The 22,026-nt window shown below is 41.8% G+C and overlaps 1 protein-coding gene across 1 annotated transcript in view; it reads left to right on the forward strand.

Moving 5' to 3' along the window:
• Nucleotides 1–22,026, forward strand: part of MYO16 (myosin XVI) — a 481,094-nt gene that overhangs the window by 383,771 nt on the left and 75,297 nt on the right. Inside the window, exons 29-31 of the mRNA XM_049099266.1 lie at nucleotides 12,796–12,892; nucleotides 17,997–18,243; nucleotides 20,132–20,403. Coding sequence (XP_048955223.1) covers nucleotides 12,796–12,892; nucleotides 17,997–18,243; nucleotides 20,132–20,403 — 616 coding nt within the window. The remainder of the gene's footprint in view (nucleotides 1–12,795; nucleotides 12,893–17,996; nucleotides 18,244–20,131; nucleotides 20,404–22,026) is intronic.

The following is a 22,026-nucleotide window of genomic DNA, read 5'->3' on the forward strand; positions in this document are numbered from 1 at the left end:
AGGAGGCATGGGATACAGTAGCAGATGAGTCTTGGTCTCTAAGAAGCTGCCAAACCATACTCTATATTTTATGTGGATACGTGGACCTTTAAGAATGCACATTAGGATCTGGAATAATTCACAACCCAAACCTGAGAGTTGTAATATCTAGGGAGTTGTTTTGAGATGATAGTCAAGTAGAAGTTTAGCCCGTATCTATGATTAGAAGGTAAATGGGTTAATAAATTACCTATGGAATTAAGAATTGTTTTTAAAATTTGTTACCACCCCGTAAATACAATTTAAAGAGAATATTGTATAGGGCCAAATTAATTCTTTTAAACATTTATGAAAAACCTGTTAATCACACTGCTTGGGTTTTGCTCTAAAGCATTTTCGCCTTCAGATAATAAGTAACCTGTTGCGTATTTTACACCAGGAGCCTTCACTTCTAGAAGGAGCCTTCAGCCTTCTGTCCCATGATTCCAAACGGTCACCACAAGTTTTAGTGAACTTGCTCATGATGCTGTTCTCTTAACATTCTCAACATCGCAGATTTCACATCAGATGCTTTTATTTTGAACAAAAGTGAAAAATGATCAGGAGGTAGTGGTGGCTGCCAAGGAGCCCTACTTGCCGGTGGTTTCTTGTTCATGTTTACAAGTAAATGATAGGTCTTTAAAAATATGGTGGCCTAGTCGGAGCCTCATCCTTATTTCATGTGGAATTTAAGCTAGTTGTTGCAGGAGGGATGGAAGGTTCTGGAGGTAATCTGAGTAGACTGACTCAATATGATTGACTTGCAGAACTTTGGTGAGAGCCCCTTGTGATTTCTTCCAGGATCTCAGTTTTCTGTATCTCACTGGATATAGTTTTCTTTATGAAACAGATTCTTCAGATTACTTCATATGTGGAAAAGATACAAAGAGTTTGAATTAAGTCACAGTCTGAAAACAAGTTGCATGGAGCCGCTTGTTATTCACCTTCTGTTGTTGGTTTTTAAAAGTTATTCAGGTATTTGCTCCATCTAAACAGACATTTTCAGTTCAGTCCTCCTTTAAGGGTGTTTTGAAAATAATCCCTCCAAATCCAGGCACATTTAATCAACCACTTTCTGCCCTGATTTCCCCATGCCACAGAAAAGTGACTGGCAGGCATTTAGGCCCATGTGGAACATGCTTGTTTTGCTATGTTATGTCATTTATGTAAAGTGAAAACTTTTGAAACTACTAATTCTAAGTGGAAAAATAAATGGTATAATCTGATTTTCACACATTTTATATGAATCAACTGGTTATAGGATGATTTTTTTCTGTGTAGTTATTTGAATGCTATATTCATTTGAAAGCCATCTGGTGGGATGACGAAGGGAGAAACAAATCTGTCAGAGTCAGCCCCTGCGCTGCCAGGGGCGCTGCTTCCCAACACAGGCACTCGGAGCACAGGGAAAGTCAGTGCAGGGAACGGTGGCCCTCGCTTGGGGAAGCTTTCACTGGTGAAATGTCACTGTCCTTTCAAACAGATTGTGACAGCTTTGGGGCGGAGGAGGCTTTGTGGAAAGGCAGAGGAGAGAGTCCTGTGAGGTGAGGCTCCTTTGAAGCAGGGAAGATTACTGGAAGCTGGAAGAAGAAATGGAGAGCCTGTGACATGGTCTCAGGGTGAGAAGGCAGATCCAGCAAGACTTCCGGTGACTTTCCTCAAGATTATACAAGCAGAAAGTGAGAGACAGAGCTAGAACTTCAGCTTTGTCCCAACAACCCATGTGACATGATAGCTACTCACTCACATGTGAGCACATGCTTGTGTGTGTGTGTGTGACATAGAGCAGGATCGCGATCATGTCAGACATAATAACAAGGGGCTCTCACAAAAGACAAACCCTGAATCTGAATGAAATACACTTTTCCTATTTTGTTCACTAACAAAAAAATTACAAGACTTATTTTCTTTACCACCAACTTCTAGTGTGAGTATCAGGGGATGGCCTAGATTTCATGGTGTGTCTCCATAAAATATATGATCTTTGAAGGAGCCACTCTTACAGTGCTGAGAATCATGAGATTAACATTTTACCATAACATTAAATAAAATCCGTTGGATGAAGGATTTATTATTTCATTAATCTAAAATAGTACAGTAGAGAAAAGATAATAAAAGTAAGAGCAAGAAACTGTTAAAGTTTTAAGCACCTTCCACTCTTTTTACATCTTCTAAGACAAGACAATGGTATTAGAGCCCTTGGCTCTTATTAGCACAATAAATTAATGGTTTATAACCTTTGTTTTATTACTCAAGGAGCACTTCATAAATCAGCTGTAAGTACAAGCTAGAAAATAGCCTATAAAATTATTCTTTCTCTCACATTCCTTCCCTTTCTCTAGAATTATTAATGTTGAAAGTAATAAACGTTAGTGATCTTAGCATATCTCTTGCTACTGTGTGCATTATAAACTGAGAATTACTATATAGATGCGTGTATAAGGGCTTTCCTTTTTTCTCTTACATTAGACGGACATGTGCATATATATGAGCACATTTTTGTATGAAAGTATTTATTCTTGATAAGAAATTTGAAAAATAGAGAAAATTAAAGAAGAAAATATAAATCACCCATAAATGAACTACCCAGAGATAGGTACTCCAAATGTTGGGTGTGTATCCACTGACCAAGCTTTTAAAAATGATGTTTACAATGTCTGATTCCTGGTCTGTGTGTCTCTCTCCTCTTTCACTCTGAACTTCATTGAGTAAAAACAGTATGTTTTCATATACATATATATATATATATATATATATATATATATATATATGTGTATGTGTGTGTGTGTCTCATCATTACATTCCCTTACATCCCTGTAGAGTCTGGCACATAATAGATACTGAACCAGTATTTGTTGAATGAATGAATGAACCTTGGAAGTGAAGGTATCCACCATCAAGCCTTACGGACATTTATGATACCTTCTCCTTTAAAGTAATTTCACATCGTTCCTCTCAGCTTCCTTGCACAAAAGGCTTAGTATAATATCTGTCACATAATAGTAAGTGAAATCTAGCTGTGCCTGGTCCTAATCCAGCTCTTATCTCTTAGAATGCTACTTCATTTCCCCCTGCTCCAGGCTTATGTTTAATTAAGGCAACAAGCATTTATTGAGCACCATTGATGTTCCTGAAGTCACACAGGAGCGATATGGTACAATGAGAAGGCATAATGCTATGTCCCTCGTACGTGGCATATAGGCTCACAGGGTTGGGACCGGGAGGGAGATCAACAATAATAAAGAAGCACAGAGTGGTTGGGATCCACTTCAGGAGGGAGCCCACAAGGACCCTGGTTTAGAGAGGGCAGGTGTCAGGAAGGACATCTCTCCAATGAACACGTGTGGGCTGAGATCTGAAGATTGAAGAGCAGGAGGTGCGGTCTGGGGCAGGAGCAGAGTGTGCCAGCCCTGAGATGAAGTCAGCTGAGGGCTGGTGGTGGCCGGAGCGCTGGGAGAGAATGGTCCATAGGGCAATGTTTCTCAACGTGGTGTTTTCTTTATTGCCATACTAGGGAGGAAAATTAGCGAGAGAATTACTCCTGAATTCATTCCTGGGAAGGGTGAAACAGTCTTTGCTATGGCACTGGCTTGCGGAGCTCCAAAGCTCAGTTCTCCTGGACAGTAGCTAACAACAGCTCAACAGCTCCTAAAAAGTGGTGGAGCTGTCCATGTGTCATCCAGTGTTCCATCTTGTATACATCCATCTCATTGTCCCCAGTTCCAGGTTTATTTAGTCCTAAAGCAAGCCTTTATTAAGCACCTATTGTATACTACAAACTTGTAATAGCAAAGGAGTTTTTTGCAGATCAGGAACCAGTTTCACTCCTTGGGGACATCAAGTCACCACCTTTAGTACTGGGCTTAGTGGTAAGCAGGGGTCAAGTCTGTGGGATCTTGGTTGCATCAGAACCAAGATGTTCTTGGTTATGCTTTAAGTTCATTTTGAAGCCATCGATAAGCTTCAGAGAGGATGGTGACATGACCTGATTTATGCTTTAAACGTGAAAAAATGCACTGCTGGACAGCAAGAACAGAGCTGGGAGGCCGGTTAACAGGTGAATGTAGATGGAACAAAGGACAGCCAAGGCAGTAAAGGGACAGAATACGACTCACAGTGACCTTCAATAGATAGGCCTATTCCATCACTTGAAGAGCTAAGCCTCTTTTCAAACCGACATTATTAACAAGGGCAAATTTGCTGCACAAAATATGTATGGATCTCCAAATGATGGAAGCACCTGGCCCTCTAGGAGTTCAAAGCAGAAGATGGTTCACAAAAATAAATATAGATGAATCTTAGGGAAAATGTGAACACACCACAGAACAAATATTTGGGAAATTACAATAGCTCTGTAAGTATTTTTTTAATACCTAAAAATGCTCTTCAGGATGAACAATATAAGAGCCGGTGCCCAAGATGAAGCGCCAGTAGTATTCCTTGTTTTAGAAGTAGAGCGAACCTCAGAAGGCACAGATGGCAATGACTTGGCAGATGATGGTGCTGGAGAGCCCTCTGTGTTTCTCTGTGTGCAGGCCGCGGGCAGGATGACGGGCTGTGATCGTGTGGCCACTGCTGTTAATCATTTATAGCATACACATTCCATGAGACAGGTAATTCTTATTCATATTCTCAAGGCCATTTTGTTGAAAACAGTGACCAGACGGTGTCCCTTCGATGACTACATCAACTTCTCCAAGGCACTGTCTCCTCTCCAATTCTGAAGCTGATCAGCATTGTTTGGGTTTGGCTTTGGTTCACTTTGCCCACTGTGTGACTGAGCTGAAGAGGTTTACTTTCCCAAGTGCTCTTGACCACAGCAATGTGATTTCTGTAATGACGTACTATGTAGGCTCAAACAGGGAGTTATTCACACTAGTCAGCTCAAAGTAGGAGTTTTTGTTCATCTCTGCTTGCTGTACAGGTCATACTGTTCTAGGTGAGAGTAATTAATTTTCTTAACCTGTAATTATATGTAATTTGAGCCGAACCACCTTCCTCAAATACCGGAAGATGTGGTACTCCATTCGATGTGTGTGGCTGTAATTATCTTCTCTGTGTTGAACTGAAACTTCAAGAATAGTCTATTTATAACAAAGAGAACTTGTATTTTAGCATAAATGTATCCTCTGAGGATGTTTAAAAATATATCTAGAGCCAGGCTGAACATTAGAATATTTCCAGTTGGTAGTTTCTCAAAGCTACCATGAAAATGTACAGTATTGAAATATCAATAATCAAACATACACACATAGAATAATGCCCATCCTTAGAAATGTAATGAATCAAAGAAGCAAATAGGGGAAATATGAGAATTCAGCCTGAAGAAGATGAATTTTGGTTAAAGGGTTGTCTAACTGAGCTTCTTGGAAGGATAGACCATGTTCTATTCTTCCTTGTGGTTCTAGAGCCTAGCAAGATGCCTGGTATCAGGAAAGCCCCTGGTCATTGTTGGGATGGATGGATAGATAGATAGATAGATAGATAGATAGATGAGTGGATGAATAGAGGGATGGGTGGGCAGGTGGGTGACTGGATACAGGGAAGGATGGATGTGTGCATGGACGGATAGAGGGATGGATAGACGAGTGGATGAGTGGATGAAACGCTGGATGAATGATTAAAGAGATGGAGAGGACAGATACTTGGTAGGATAGATGGGTGAATAAATATGAGAAAAGAAAATCAGGAAAGCTATAATGATACAATGTGCCCATAGTATGTGAAAATGACACACAATAAGGCATAAGTGTAGGGCTTTTCTTGGGTGCATGTGGAAGTGTTGGGGTTTGGAGCTGTTTCTGTCTGGAAGAGATTACCTTGTAGGTACAGAAAGTGCTTTGCATGGTGAAAGTAGAAAGAAGAGTGCTTTAAAGGAACACAATGATATCCTCAGATCAGCAGGAAGGAAAACAAGGCTGATGGGAGACTGATGCAGACATCAAAACACGTAAAAGAAAGACTGGTGCTCAGAATGTTGTCAAGAAAGCTGTTTTAAAACTGGGAAAAGACCTTCTTTGGTAGGGAATTTTTGGGAGTGCTAGTATGATGGTGAATAATGACCACTTTTGATGCAACTATAACATGATATATCTTGTCTTTTAAATGAGAAGTGCTTATAAGAATAATGCTACTGTTTTTAAAATAAGGAATATTAAAATTTTCAAGGATTAATTCTTTGTCAGTAATAATGAAAAGAAAGCATTTTTGCAGCAAAAAATAAGCATTCACCATAAACTATTATTAAATGTATGGTAATTATTAATAAAGATATGTCAATAATTATAGACATAGTATCTAACATAACACTTAGAGCAGTAGTGACATTATTATTATTTTTTTCAGTAGTGACATTATTCAATACAAACTCCATGCATGAGAATGCTGCAGGCCCTTGATGGTATCTTAAGTCTCTAAGAGAGAGTTTTCTGCTCTCACAGAGTGTGTGGGAAGCTAAAGTAACAGTAAATAACACTCATTTTAAAAGAGTAAGAAGTGTGAGCTCTTCAGAGATTAACAAAAAAGATATTATGGAGGGATCCCTGGGTGGCTCAGTGGTTTAGAGCGGTTTAGAGCCTGCCTTCGGCCCAGGGCGTGATCCTGGAGTCCCGGAGTCAAGTCCCACATCGGGCTCCCTGCACAGAGTCTGCTTCTCTCTCTGCTTGTGTCTCTGCCTCTCTCTCTCTCTGTGCCTCTTGTGAATAAATAAATAAAATCTCTTTTTTTTAAAAAAGAAAAAAAAAGGATATTATGGAGGGCTTTGAATGCTGAACCCAAAGGTTTACAATTTAGCTTCTAGGCAATATGGAATCATTGAATATTTCTGGATTATTAGTAATTTGGAGGCAATGTGCAAGATGAGTCAAAAGCAGGTAAAGAATTAGAGGGCCGGATAAATTCTAGATTTCAGTTTGCGATAAACTTATAGGAGAAATTTGTTGGCACCAGAAATATGCAAGGTTAACACTTTTGTTTCTCACTCTTTTCATTGGATGCATTTTTACAAAATGAATGAGTTCAAATAGTTTAAGCAATTTTTTAAAAATGTATTTAAAATGAACTGCCTTTTAAGATCTGAGTTCTTGTTATCGCTAGTGTCCATTATAATCACCCTTGAAATTCTGCTGTCTTCCTTTTAGCATTCCATTTACTTTTATATCCTTCACCTTAACAGATGTAACTTTCGATCTTTATTTTCCAACATCAGCCTAGCCCACATGATCTCACAGTCAAGTTAACTATTTGGACAGGTACACAAATAATGACAAAAACAGGAACTCAGTGGTATTACAGAGGTACAGACTAGGTGCATTAGGGATGTGGATGTGCTATTATAATGAAATCATTATTTTAAGGTACACGCTAAACTCAGAGTTCACCAAGCTGTCTATGTTGTAAAGGGTAAATAGGAGCTTATCCAGTAGAGGATTGAAAGAAAGGCATATAGTGTATGTTAGCCAGAAGAGAAAACTAAGCTCCCATTTTGGAATAGTGAGCAATAGATATGGCTTGAGAATAGATAAACCTCAATGCATTGAATAAAGCCATACTATAAAAAGACAAACAAACATTTCAGAAGAGTTTGAATATTTTCCTGAAAATCGTGACCTGCTATTAGATCACTTCAGGCATGAAAGTAACATGAGCTCGATGTTTAGAAAGACCGCTCTGAACATAGTTTTGCCCCAGTCTCCCAGTCTGTGAATGGGGGACATTCCTAAAAGGGCGAGGCCAGTATTAGGCTCCTCCTGCTGGAATCCCAGGATTGCCATAGAAACCGTGAGTGTCTGTACCCCTCACAGGAGGGCCACCTTTACCAGCAAGCTTGCTCCACCTTCTGTTTGTCTGCACCTCTGTGATTGGAGGCAGCCTTCAGTGATGATGGGGAGAAAAGGGAGAACATATTCATAGGTCCCTTTGATCTCTCTCCAGTGTGTCATCCAGGCCACCTACATGCCATCCAGCAGCTGTCTATGATCCCCCAGCCTCCACCTCTAAAAAATCCCTGAGAACTGTAGCAGTAATTGAAGCTTTCGAAGTCATCAATGACAATTTTGTTTAATCTCTTAAAATCTGCCACTTCAAAAAAAAAAAAAAAAACCTAATGGTTTTCTAATAAAAATAGCGATGACTATAATTCACAGATGGTTTACTTTTACAGGAGTGAGAATGACATTAACATTTTAATCTCAGATCAGAACACTCTGCATCTAGGGAGTACACAAGGAGAGGGCTCAGTAGGAGAATGTTTTAACCTCTCCTTCTCTTTGATTATGAGAAACATCTTCTTCTAAGAGAATGCAACCAAAATAAAAACTGTAGGTGATCGGAACATTTGGTTGCATTTGAATGAATCCTAATGCATCAGATTTGGTATAGCACACTAAGGCACAGATTACAGAGTAACTTTACAGGAATTCATTCCCATAGAAAAAATTAAAGTGGCCAAGATTTTTCTCCTGATCAACATCATTAGTAGACAATGGAAATACAGAATCTGGGTTTTTTTGGCTAAAAAAGATTCCTAGATTTATGTCCCAGTAATACTTAGCCCGAGTGATAGCAGAGGACTTAAGACTACAATGTGTTACTCAAAACAGTTTCTGACAAAGAAATCCAAAATACTACTAAATGATGAATTTCATTCTTTAAGGGAAGAAGAAGCATTTATTATAAACATGACATCTCTAAAAGACCAGCAAAGTCAAACAAATCTTAAAATTTCCAGTGAGTCTCTCCAAATATTGCCAAACCACAAATAAATCATGTGGTAAAAACATAAGTAGAAAGAAAGAAAGAAAGAAAGAAAGAAAGAAAGAAAGAAAGAAAGAAAGAAAGAAGAAAGAGAAAGAAAAGAAAGAAAGAAAGAAAGAAAGAAAGAAAGAAAGAAAGAAAGAAAGAAAGAAAGAAAGAAAGAAAAGAAAGAAAGAAAGTCTGCCCATTGGATAAGTATGAAGTATACTCAAATAGCTGAATAGAATTTTTTAACCCATCTGAATGTGATGGTAGAACAAAACCCCCGCCACGCAAGCAAAGTCTCTGGCTACCTTAGGGGGACACTTGTAATGTAAATTCAGGCTTCTGTCCCTTCCCCCTCCCAATGAACCAAAAGCCCAGAAGCCTCCTTCATTTGCAAAGTCTTTGGATTTACCTCTGGAGAATTTTCAAGGGCACAACTATACCAAACCTCGCCAGGAGCTTTGGAAGCTGCCCTATCCTCTGGCTCCCAGAGGAGCGTCTGCCTGTCTAGCGCCACACCTTCTCACATGCCCTGTGCCTCACATTCCTGCCCAACTCCTCCCTTGCCAGGGATCCCAATCCATGGATCTCAGGAAGGAGTCCTTTTTTTTCCTGCCTGCAAGACATTCAGATCTGCCTTGTGAAGCACTCAGACCACTCACTCCTTAACTACCCACCTTCCACCTTCAGGTCCTGTGATGTCTCTAATACACTGTGAGAAAAACCTACTGCTTCCATATTTACCCCTCTTCTAATTTAGCTCCCATATGTGAACTGAAAACTGGACATTCCTGAAAATACTGTTATGAGGTTTCACTTTTTCTCACTTCCTGTGTCTCAGTGGAGGAGCAAGGCCAGCTGACTCATTGCTCCCCAGCCTTCTGTGTTACATCTATACCATATGTAGAACACTTTCACCCCACTTTTCTTTTATCGCCCCCGTCATTTGTTCTATCACCTACTGGCTTCCATGACTTATCTTCAGTTTGCTGAATGACTTAGGGTCTGGCTTATGTTTTCATTGTCCATCATATCTTATTTTCATCCTTGAAGACATTATCATCCACCGCTATGACTCATCTTATACCAGGATTTCACAATTCCTTATGTTCTGTTTCTAATCTGAATCCACCCTCCCCACATCCCTACCACTTGTGAAGTTCAAGAATATATCTTCATATTCTTAAGGAGATGTAAATATATGTGCATAATGGCAAATATACAATGCAATATAATAAGAGAAATAAAGAATCATTCATAGGGTGTTCTGGGAACACAAATGAAAGTCATCAAAGCCCTACTAGGTGTAGATAAATGAGTACCAGAAATCTAGTAATGGAGGTAGGGTTTGATTTCAGTCATGAAGGATAAATAAGAGTTGGCCAACAGACAAGCAACAGTGGGTTTTCCAAATCTGAAATGTCAATGACATTATATTGTCCCACTTCACCAAGTGCCTCCCAGAGCCAAGCCCAACAACCCATTCTTCCAGACGGTTTTAAGAAGGAACTTTATAAATTTCATATAAAACTTCAAAAAGTATTTTTATGAAGTTTAGCCAAGATCCTCTTTAAATCTTTCAGTGCATCTACATTGTTCATAGAAAAATGTCTAGGTTTTCCTGGAATACTTTTCAAAACGTGGCCACCAATTATGTGTGTCGCTTCTTCCCTCATCACTGTTCATGCAGCTATGCCTGAGGATAGATTCCCTGCCCCTTGGTGTTCACAGGCTGGTTTTTCTATCCCATATTCATCTTCTCCCTCTATCCCTAGACACCGTGGAGAATTCCTACCCATCCTTCAAGACTACATGGCTTAGATAACTTGCTTCTCAGTGAATCCTGCCTGACCCGTCTTAATCACCTCTTCTCTTTGGTGTCCCTTAGACATGACTCTCATTTTTGCTCACTGTTGGTCATCCCCAGAAGCTTCTCTTTGAGGACAGTATCCTCCTTTGTATCCCCAGGATCTAGCACAGTTCTCAAGATAAACCTTCTTCGGTGTTTTAAATGGCTGTTAGATATATCACTGTAAAAGATCTTTGTCATCCAATCCAACACCCTTCAGCGTCTCCATTTAATTAAGAGAGTGGAACTAGAATCCAGTTGTCTTAATTCCATCACGTAGGTCTTTTCCCATGTCGAGCTCCTGCCATAAATTAGTTCCCCTAGGTATCATTACTGACTCCCACCCATTGTGTAGAATTGCTAGCTCTCACTCTTCTAGACTTGCAGGTTGGGACACAGGTTTGCATGAATTTTGCCTCTGGGATTAAGCTTCCCACCATGAGTTGCATGCACACCACAGTCAACGATGAATAGAAAGATGCCATGCTCCCTCCTTCCCAGTGCCTGTCTCACAGATTTGTTCCGCAGTGCTCACAGACAGTACCAACTGTTCTTCCTGTTGACTGCCAAAATAAGTCAGCAGTTGGGAAGGGGGAAAAAAAGAGACTATGAATTATGGAAAATAACTAGGGAGAGGGAGTGGCAATACAATGGGAAAAAGTAGCAACTCTCTGTACTTTCCCACCCAGGTGACTGTCTCAAATTTCAACAAACTAAAAGAAAACTAAATGAAGACCAGGATCCAAGCCACTGAAACAGGACAGTATTTGAGAACTTTCCCCATTAATCGGACTCACCAGCCTGGCCACCATAATGCAAGACTCAGGCCCCAATCGCTTGCACAACCGTGTGTTTCATTAAGACAGCAGATCATGGCGAAGGGGGCAGTTAGGTGGAAGGATGAGGAGTGAAGTGACAACATATGTTTGGAATAAACCCAGTTTCCATATGAAAAGGTTCGTAAACCACCACTGGCCAAGCCTTCTGGAGACAAGTCTGACCTATAAACCCTTCCAGTGCCTAATGGTGTGTGCTACGTGCAAGCTTTGGGTGTCATTGTGATGTATGCCAGGGCTGTGGGGTGTTAGCATCTTAACATCCCCAGCTCATGCTTGGGATCACACGTGTTAGTCTTCTCATTTTGGTGGCGTTTATCTCAAGTGCTAAGAATATTATCACAAGGTTTGCCTGAGCAGTTTTTTTCTTAATCTCACAGAGTGTCACCTCGGAGCTCCCACAGCACCTCATGTTAGTATTTACCAGGCCCTTCTGTAATTATTTATGTTTGCTTCTCCTCAGAGCCTGCATGAGTTTACATCGTGAGGGGCATTCCTCACACCTACCACACTTCTGTGAATTCTTAGAAGATATGCACAACACACAAGGAAATTATTTTGAAGATGCATGGATGTGGTTTATTGTTTTGTGGCTTTAAGACTTTCCTTTGGCAGCTGTCATCCTCAGTAGCAGCACGTCTGGACTAGCTCGCATACCACTATAGCTTTTGTAGAAGCTGATTTGGTGACTCGCTTTTTAAAAATTCCGGAGAGAAATGCTCATTGTATTACTGTTTACACAATCATCTAGAAGATTATTGCTCATAGATGACTTTGTTAAGACCTTTTACTTTTGTGCTGTAGCTCTATAATTGTGGTTGTATAAACATTCAATTTATCATAATACACAGTGTAGGGGGGAAAAATAATTGAAACAATTTTGTGTGTCAGCTTTATGGGTTTTTTTTTTTTATGTTTCTGTTTTATTGCTTTCCTTTTCAGAGACTCAACCCCCCTGCTTTGAGTTGAGGAAAGAAAAGAATCACAAAGGGTGGATGAGGGTCTAGAATGTGAGCGTTGTTGATGGGGATGGTCTTACCTTCTGATGGAGTCATGGCCACTGTTCCTCATTGGCCTTACAGGGTGCAACCACCACAAGTCTAGTATGAGGGCATTTGCAAATATTAATGACCATATGTGCACACAGCAAGCACACTTATTCGAATAGAACCTTTGGGATTGTGAGTAAATGTAATAGTGTTGTTAAGAATTAAAGAAGATGTACCGGAATTAATTTTGTTAGCTTTGTTTCTTCTAATCCTCTTCTGGAAAAACCTCTTGCCTGACTGTTTTCCCATCATCATTTTTGGCATCTTCATGCTGTTTAATGTCTCCCTGCTGTTTGTGTTTTAGATGGGAGTCCGAAAAGTGTTTCTAAAATACTGGCACGCCAACCAGCTCAATGATATGTGCCTGCAGCTGCAGAGAAAAATTATAACCTGCCAAAAAGGTAACAATTACACCCTAATCTTTCTGAACCTCTTTGAGCTGAAATACAAAATCATTTAATGCACCCCTGAGTTGAAACATTAGTGGGATCTATGCTGTAGGGGGTCCCCTCTGTCCTTATGATGACACTGTATGTGGGCAGCTTTCAGGCACTGAGCCAGCACGGTGGCTCTGTTTGCTCTTTACCTGTCTCTCAACCAGCCTATGCACATGCTGCTCTCATAGTTTATCTGGTACACATTCCATCTGAAATTTTATATCAAATTTTCACCTAAATCACAATTTGGAAGAGGGAATATTCATATCTTATGTACTCAGCCATCACCTCGCAAATATTCATGCTTGTTGATTTGCTCAGAAGCACAGGCCAAAGATGTACCTTTGAATCCTCAGTGGGAACCCCTCCACATGGCATGTAGGTACAGATATGAGCCAGATAGAGGCCACTTCAGTCAGCGCCACTGGTGTGCTGGGATTTGGAGGACTGGCATAGGCAGGTTAGCCAGGATATGTTTTATGTAATTCGACATGTGCCTTGGGAAAACCCTTGACTTTTGTTTTTCTTTTATGAAGTGACAGTAATATTGGAGTATAATCTTCAATAGCAGACAGCTTCACTTTAGTGTTGGGGGAGATTTCCATGTAGAATTTTTTTCCCTATTAAAAACCCAAATGACCACTGAAAATGGGTACATTCAAAAAATTCTTAACTCACATAAAATATGCATATAATGAATAGACACTAATTTTCTAATTTTCTTAAAGATTTAATTATATTATATATCATAAATAAAATATTTAAAGCTTTCCTAAAGAAGGAGAAGTTATAGGCTAGTTTTGGGGAACCTGCTGTAATGGGCTTAGCTCTCTGATATCTCTAACAAGGTTAAGCACAAGCATGACTCGCAGGATGCAGAAATCAGTTTTATTCTGTTCAAGCCTCTGTCCATGGAGCCCCTGCTCCTCCAAGGGAGTCCCATCGTTTTCTAGGGATAAAAAGCCCTGCTACATGCTGGTGACTCAGCCTATCTCCAACAGAATTTTACATTTCCGGTCCAAGTAATGCTCAAATTTCAGAATTACCTTGCAAGTTAAACCATCTTTCTTGGCCACCTCAGGCCCCGCAGGTGGGGCATGGGCGCGGCTCTCACCCTGTCTGTGCAGGTGCGTGTAGACCCTTGGGGCTGACAACACAGGGAATGGTAGGGGCCCGGGCAGTGCTTCTGTATAATCTGGCATTGGGTTTCTCTGATGGGGCTGCAGGTGTTCAGAGGCTCTTGGCATCCTCGGGAGCACAGAAGCAGCCCTCTGCAACTGCCCACCGCAGAAGTGGCACAACCCCTCCTCAGGACAGTCGCTTTTAATTCTCCCTCGGCCTCTAGGCATCCACAGACAGTCTGGGCCTGAGTGCTCTCATAAAGCCTCTTTATTTTTTTTTATTTTGTTTTTAAAGATTTTATTTATTTATTCATGAGAGACACGGGGCGGAGTGGGGAGAGAGATAGGCAGAGAGAAGCAGGCTCCATGCAGAAGCCCGACGCGGGACTCGATCCTGGGACTCCAGGATCACGCCCTGGACCGAAGGCAGGGGCTAAACCGCTGAGCCATCCAGGGATCTCCCCCATAAAGCCTCTTTAAAGGACTCCAAGCAGGCAGCTCTTGACAAGTACATCTAGTGTCCGAGAAACACAGCGTGGGACCCTGACAGGTATAGTGCCTTCCAGCAGAGCTGCCAGGCAGTCAGCACTTGCCAGCACCTGCTTCAGGTCCCATGGCCCACCTTGTCCTCTGAACTCCATGGTCCCGTGGCTGTTTTTCTGCATGGTCTCCTGAAGCCGGTGTCACCAGGCTGGAGGTCAGCGTGGTATGGGGAGCCCCGGCGATGGAGGTAGTCCACCGTGGCTCTGGGCAACTCTTGCTTCCCTCTGGGTTATGACAATCTGGCCTCCTTCACTTCATCCTTCCTCTCTGTAGGAAGAGGGTCCCAGGTCAGTCTGCACCACCGCCTTTGCAGTTCCTTCTGTGGGATCGGCCGCATCAACAGCTGTGCCATGTGGGCACCTGTGGCAGCAGCATTACCTGGGAGCTGGCTGGAAATGCAGAATCTCCGGCCCCCACCACCTCCAAAATCAGAATCTGCACTTGCAGCCTCAGCTGATGCATATGGGGAACCCCCTCGCCAAGACCAGCGCCTAACCCCTGAGCTAGGGAGCCAACGGAGAATCCCATTTACTGTCATGTTATCTGTACATAGAACAGGATCTCAAATTCTCCTGGAAGTCTTCCTTCAATACAATTAGAAGAATCTGCACCCCTTCTTCCATCGGGGATGCTCCACTAGAGACGTCTCCTCTCTTTAACGACAAAGATTAAGCTGGCCCTACTGACCTGAAATGGAAGGAACAACCAGAATTCTAGTTATTCCTTCACCTTCAAAGATAAAAATTGAGATAGGCCTTAAAACAAATGGCATCACGATAAAAACCCAAATTTCAGATTGCATGAATGAAATAATGGATATAAAAGCATCTTTAAAATTACAGGCTCGGGATCCCTGGGTGGCGCAGCGGTTTAGCGCCTGCCTTTGGCCCAGGGCGTGATCCTGGAGACCCGGGATCGAATCCCACGTCGGGCTCCCGGTGCATGGAGCCTGCTTCTCCCTCTGCCTGTGTCTCTGCCTCTCTCTCTCTCTGTGTGTGTGTGTGTGACTATCATAAATAAATAAAAAAAAAAAATTAAAAAAAAAAATAAAAATAAAATAAAATTACAGGCTCTTCAATGCAAAGCACTAATTATTGATCTTTATTTTTACATGTCTTGGAATGGTCCCTTCCGTACTTTTTGCTACTGGGAAATTTACTCAAAATTTATACAAGCAGGAGTGACTTCCAATTTTACAAGGGTTCTCATTTTTCCTTCGTATGTGTTGGGGGGAAACAAGCTATAACTTTAAGCATTTCAATATTAAATGGAATTACTCCTAACAGAAGTCTCTTCCTGATCCTAGCTGTTCGTTTTGTCCTGGTGGAAAACTGTCTTTAAAATCTCAGTGCTGCCAGTGTCACAAAAGCCATCTTTAACTTGTCTGAAAAGAGAGCATGTATCAGTTATCGATTATGGCAGATTTGTTTTTACTGCTTGCCTCTTATTTAAAGATACCGACTTTTAAGAGCTGGGATATCATTTTTAAAGAATTTTTAAAGGCTGCCACAGGAAGTGTGAGAAAATGGGAGTCCCCCGGATGCAGGACAATAGGTGCCCGGTGAATAGGCTTGTGGTGAATAGCTCTGCTGTGGCGGGGTCAAAAGAAGTCTGGCAGAGCCACATTAATCTTCCCTTAATTCCAAAAGATTAAACATCTTGAATATACCCTCACCTTCACCCTTCCAAAAGTCAATGTCTCAATTTTTTTAATGTAACAGGAATGAGCAAGCAAACAGATCTGTTGGAGGTTTTCTGTTTCTCTCTCTCTTTCTGCCCCCCCCCCCCCCGCCCCGCCCTGTCCATCTCATGGCTAACACGTCTACATTTTAATGCCACATTTTATATTCTGGGTAGTCTGATTGTACCTTTCACTGTTTAATTGTTTTCCCCTTTAGATTAGTTCAGCATGACTGTTTTACAGTTAACTTGATACAACCGCATTCCAAAGTAATCAAACATTTAGTATTGCCATTTGAAGAAAGGAAAAAAAAAAAAAAGCCTTAATCATTTTAGATGTCTGTATATTATTTGCCTCTGGAGCCGTGATGGTGGAAAGTTTGTGTTCAGCTTTCTATCTTCTAATCAAGTAAAATCATCAAAATAAATATCCTAGATAACCGGCACATTTATTCTTCTAGAGCCAGGGAATATTTGAAAGCACTTAATGTTTTACAGGCCTTCCCCCTCCCACCACCACTACAAAGTATCTTTGAGACATACATTGGTTTTTCCCTGAAATTCTAGATCTTCTTATAATTCCAGCAACTCCTTCTGACCTTAGACACTTAGACTTGGAAAGAGCAGCGTCCTAAGGTTGAAAGGTCCACATAGGAACTCCTTCACCTACACCTGTTCGCAGCATCCAGCAGAAGGGGCCCTTTACTGACTCCCTCTCTCAGGAGACGGTCTGAGCTGTTCACATCTTGGCTCATTGCTAGAAAGCTCTTCCCCACATTGATCGAAAATATGCTTCCCTCTGACTTCTCTGCCGGTGCCTTGCTCTCTGGAAAGCTTCTCTGGTGGTCCGAGGTGAGGAAATGAGCTTGGCACATTCACACACAGAGATTTGAAACTTGGCTCTACCACTCATCGCTCATCGCTTGTGCTTACCTGGAGAAGTTTTTTCAGCCTCACTCAGCTGCTCCACCGTTGGGTACAAAGTGGAGATAATGGTTTATTAATTATCCCTGGGTTTCGGTATGAAATGATAGAGTGCCTAACACATGGAAGAGACTCTCAATGATGGGCATTGTTATTTCTATTTTCAGGTCTTACCATTTGCTACTGACATGTTAGCGATTTCAGAGTGTGTTCACTCCCTTATTTCTCCCTATTCTTACACATCTTTCTAGCTAGTGCCACTTCGCTGGAGAGCAGAAGGCATGTCCTAAATTCACACACACATTCTCTTTGCAGAGTCTTAAATGCAGTGTTCATTTTTCTAGGAGTTAACTCATAGGCTTATTAACAATATGTGCATGATTTTTTTGAAGACTACTTCCCCAAACCTCAGACATTTCTGTTGTACTCTGTTATAATGAGAGATGAGCCGTGTATCCCAAAATGGTCCAGTTGAAGCCACCCTGCAGAATTCCCTGGGGTTTGGACCTGAGTCCTTCGCCCTGATTTTCATCCAGTCCATCACGTCCAGCCTGTGTTATGAAAAGAAGTGGGGATATCTCATTCCTTAGTTTAAGGATTTTGCCTCTCAGTGTTATCATTGCTGAATTTAGATACCTTTTCAGATATGGGATGAGAAGATTTTGTAAATTCTTATTCTGGGTTAAATGTGTCTTATGTTATAGCTGCTAAGATATAAATGTGTTGTGACCTGTTTGTGGGTGTCTGGGGTTTTGCTTTTACTCCTCTAACTGACCCATGATTGTGTTCTTTTATGGAAGTTGTAAGAGGATTCCTGGCACGCCAGCACTTGCTTCAGAAAAGGAGCATCAGACAGCAAGAGGTCACGTCCATCAACAGCTTCCTGCAGATTACAGAGGACATGGGGTTGAAGACCTATGATGCCCTGGTCATTCAGAACGCTTCAGACATTGCACGTGAAAATGATCGGCTGCGCAACGAAATGAATGCTATTTACCATAAAGAGAAAGTGGAGACCAGAAACAAGCCAGAGGAAGGAATCAAAAGGTAAAGGCAGATAGTATGCAACTTTAATTACCTTTGTCATTGATCCAGTGGAGTCAGGAAAATACTGATAGCCCTTAATGCAGAGTTCAGTCAAATATGACAGTGGTTACGGGAACAGGCATGGATGCGTGCATGGCTTGCTATTTGAAACCTCTGAGCAATCTAAAAGGGTCCCTATTCGTGCTTTCTTTTCATGCAATAGGTACAATGTGATCGTTTCGCCATATGAAACAGTTATCGGTTCCCCTACGATGCCGCATCGCTTACCATCTCAAGGCCAGAGTTTTAAGGCAGCTCATATTTCTGTCTTAGCAAAAATACATAGCCGGGTTCTTGACATCTGTATACAAGTATTATATATGTAAAGGTGACTCAGAGAAACTTCTGGAAATTTGACCCAAACAATGGAGAAGCCACTCTGAAACAGAGAAGTAGTGAAATCAATGCTTTGCATGAATTATATTTCCCTTAGTAATTTGTCACAGTTCTTCACCAATTGGGAAAGTTTTAGGGGAAAGCTTTTTATTTTAAAGTCCGCTTAGGATGCTGAGCTTGAGATAGAAATGTGGGGGCGACCTGGTGCATCTCTTTATCACTCCTACTTCTCCATGAGGGATGGGGATACCCTTGATCCTCAGCACTCCTCCTGGGAGGACGGGGACCTGGGCCAGGCAGGTGTTTGGTTTGCCATAGGAACTTGGCATTCGCTGGTGGTTTCTCACTGAAAATGACTCCCCTTCGCCTCAACTGCCTGTGTCAAATGATTTTTTATTAAAGATGAAATGGTGATGTGTCTCTCACTAATTAGCTTCAAATATCTCCATGATTAAATACTGAAAAAATTCCCTTTGTACGGAAAACTGTAATTAAACATTACAGGGAAAACAAATTATTCACTGAATGCCATACTTTCATCTCCGGCTAGTTCATTTTCTACATGGGTGTCTGGCTGTGCCTCGTGGTAGATCCCAGCCCGGCTGGTACTCTGCCACACAAAGATATAATTACAAAAACAAATGCTCAGAGACTCCTTGTAAAACGAACGCATTGGCATCTCACTAGTACATGATTACATTGACATGTGAAGCCAGAAGGGATTTTTTTTTAAACCAGATAACTATTAATTTTATCTGACTTCCAGAATAATATTTATTATTTTCGCTGCTGGAACTAAACAGCCACCCCAATTTCCCAATTTGATTATGTATTCATTTGCCTGATAGGAAATTAAGTGAAGAAGTATCTTTCTATTTATTTATTGAATACCAGCAGTTCGCTTGGCATTGCACGACCAGATGGAATAACAGAACAAAAATAATAATTCTGCACATCACTAAATAATTGCTTGTGGAGTTTAAATGGTAAGGAAAAAAGGAAAGAGAAAAAGAGAGAGAGAGAAATGTAAACCTTTGATAGTTTTAAGTCAAGTACATACTCTTTGGCAATGGGAGACGGTGATGAACTCCCAGCATTTGATGCATCAATAACTCTCTATTAAGATGGATTTTCAGAAATTATCATTCAGATTGAAATTCTGGTTTTTTGATTTGCTTAATAATCAGACTGTGAAAAATTCATTCAGTGAATGCCTGATAGAAAACGTGGTACTCCTTAAGAAATGTTGCGTTTGTGTGAGATTCTTCAAAGGTCACCGTGATGAATCCCCACCGTGCTCGTTTATCAGAATGCAGGGGTCGGAAGGATGGGCAGCTCGCTCTGGGTGCCTGGGTTTCCAGAGCGCTCCGCACGCATCCTCCAGCAGCGGCGGGGAAGGCTGTTTACCCCAAAGCCGTGATTATGTCTGCTTGAGCGGGTTCATTGTTGCCATCTGAATAATGCATCTGGGCCCCTCTCTCGTGGGGTGCTGTTTGTGTTTTGTTCCCCCAAGAGCCGAAGATAAGGGCGGACCCAAGCATTTCCACTACGGCTCCATCCCGGTTCCCATGGCGGTGGATGGCCTGATCCAGTCCCTGGCTGGCCCATCCACCCGGTCTCCTTCTCTACACTCGGTGTCCAGCCTGGATGACAGCAGCGGCCTCCCGTCACCACGGAAACAGCCTCCACCCAAGCCAAAGAGGGACCCCACCACGCGGCTGAGCGCCTCCTACGAGGCTGTGAGCGCCTGCCTGTGGGCGGCGGCCAGGGAGTCTGCAGGTGAAGGTCAGCGGAGGGAAGGTGGGGAGCACCTGGTCGAGGCCCTGATGCTCTGCCTTCCGGTCTCAGTTCCCACAGCAGTATTGTTGCCCTAATCTATTTTTAATAGAAATAAGTCCACTTGTTGGCTTGCCAGCAGCTCTTTAATCATTAAATATAAATAATATGTATTCAGTTCTCCAAGCATCTTAGGGAAAAGCTACTTATATATCATCTCCTTACTGCCCATCCTGACATCAGCATTGTCAGTGCGGGTGAGGGGCCGCAGACCAGAGCCCTTCAGAGTGTCTGTCCTCGACCCGGTAAATGTTCACTGATGAAAAAGCAAAAAAATTCATCAGGCTTCCCAATGATCACAATCTAATTAAAAATCAACACTGCTTTATCACGTGGGAAGTGAAACGTTCAGGCAGAGAGGAATCACGCCACAGCAAAACTCTGTCCGTGGAACTTTGGGGTCTAGCTAAGGGAAGTTTTCTGCGTTGGTGGCCTAGAAATATATATGCAAAAAAAGAGGGAAACTACAGTCTTCTCTCCATGAAATCTCTCACTGATTAGTTCATGTGACTGTTATTGCTTAATTATTAATTTTTCAAAGAGTGAGCAACAAAGGCAGGACATCTTGGCGGAACAGGTACTGATTCCACAGAGGTTAGGTGTCCCCTACCAACAGTTAGGCCACATTGTAGGCCCATGGGGATACATAATAAATAAAACCAACAGGATCATCTTTCCTGGTGATGTATCAGTTCTAGTGTGGGAAGTCAGACGCTCCACACAGTGAACAGGTAAATACATAAAGTATTTTAGCAGATCACAGCTGCAGAGAAAAGTGAACAGGGTAAGAGGTGGTAGTGGGGGAGGAGGGACAGGGGGCATGAAACATGATGGAATGGTGTGTAGATTTCACCAGAAAGTGCCAGCTGAACATGGATCACAATTCCTTCTGTAAGCAGATGAGCCAAGAATACAAACGTGAGGCAAAGCCATGCACTTGTTTATCTGCGGGAGAAGATGGGTGACCCCATGGGGACACTGCAAAGACCGTGGCTCAGAGACCACGAGCAATGAGAAGGCCCCAGCTGCCTTCAAAGATGCTTTTGATTGGTCACTTTAAGAAAGTGGATCTTTAAGAGAGTATTTAGTAGGAAAAAAGAAAAGCCTATTACTATTATAATGTAGGAGTCATGTCATGACAATATGGAGATGTGGGAGAAATTCCTAAGTTTGGGGAGAGGAATGCAGTGTGTTTCTCATGTCATGGCAATAAGAACAGCCATGAAATGTGAAAATGGAGTTAGGGCAAGTTCAGAAAGACAGGCTTCAGTGGACATAGATGTAAGCACAGATATGGTGTTAGGGCAGGATCTCCAGAGACAAGGGGCCTCCTCTGATGCACCCCCACAAACTATAAGAGGCTGTCATCTAAATAAATCATAAATGGAAGCGCATCCCATTTCCAGCCCTACTTTTGGACCTCTGCCCAGGATATACGGTGTGGAGCTCAGAAAGGTGTGTTGAAATCAGAAGGAAGACCCCTTTCGCTTATTGGAAGAGGATAAATGACATCCAACAGGCTAACCCTGATGAGACGAGGAGAATGTGGACTAGACCCAGGGTAGCACGAGG

Source organism: Canis lupus, chromosome 22, assembly GCF_003254725.2.
Source record: "Canis lupus dingo isolate Sandy chromosome 22, ASM325472v2, whole genome shotgun sequence".
Taxonomy (NCBI): domain Eukaryota; kingdom Metazoa; phylum Chordata; class Mammalia; order Carnivora; family Canidae; genus Canis; species Canis lupus.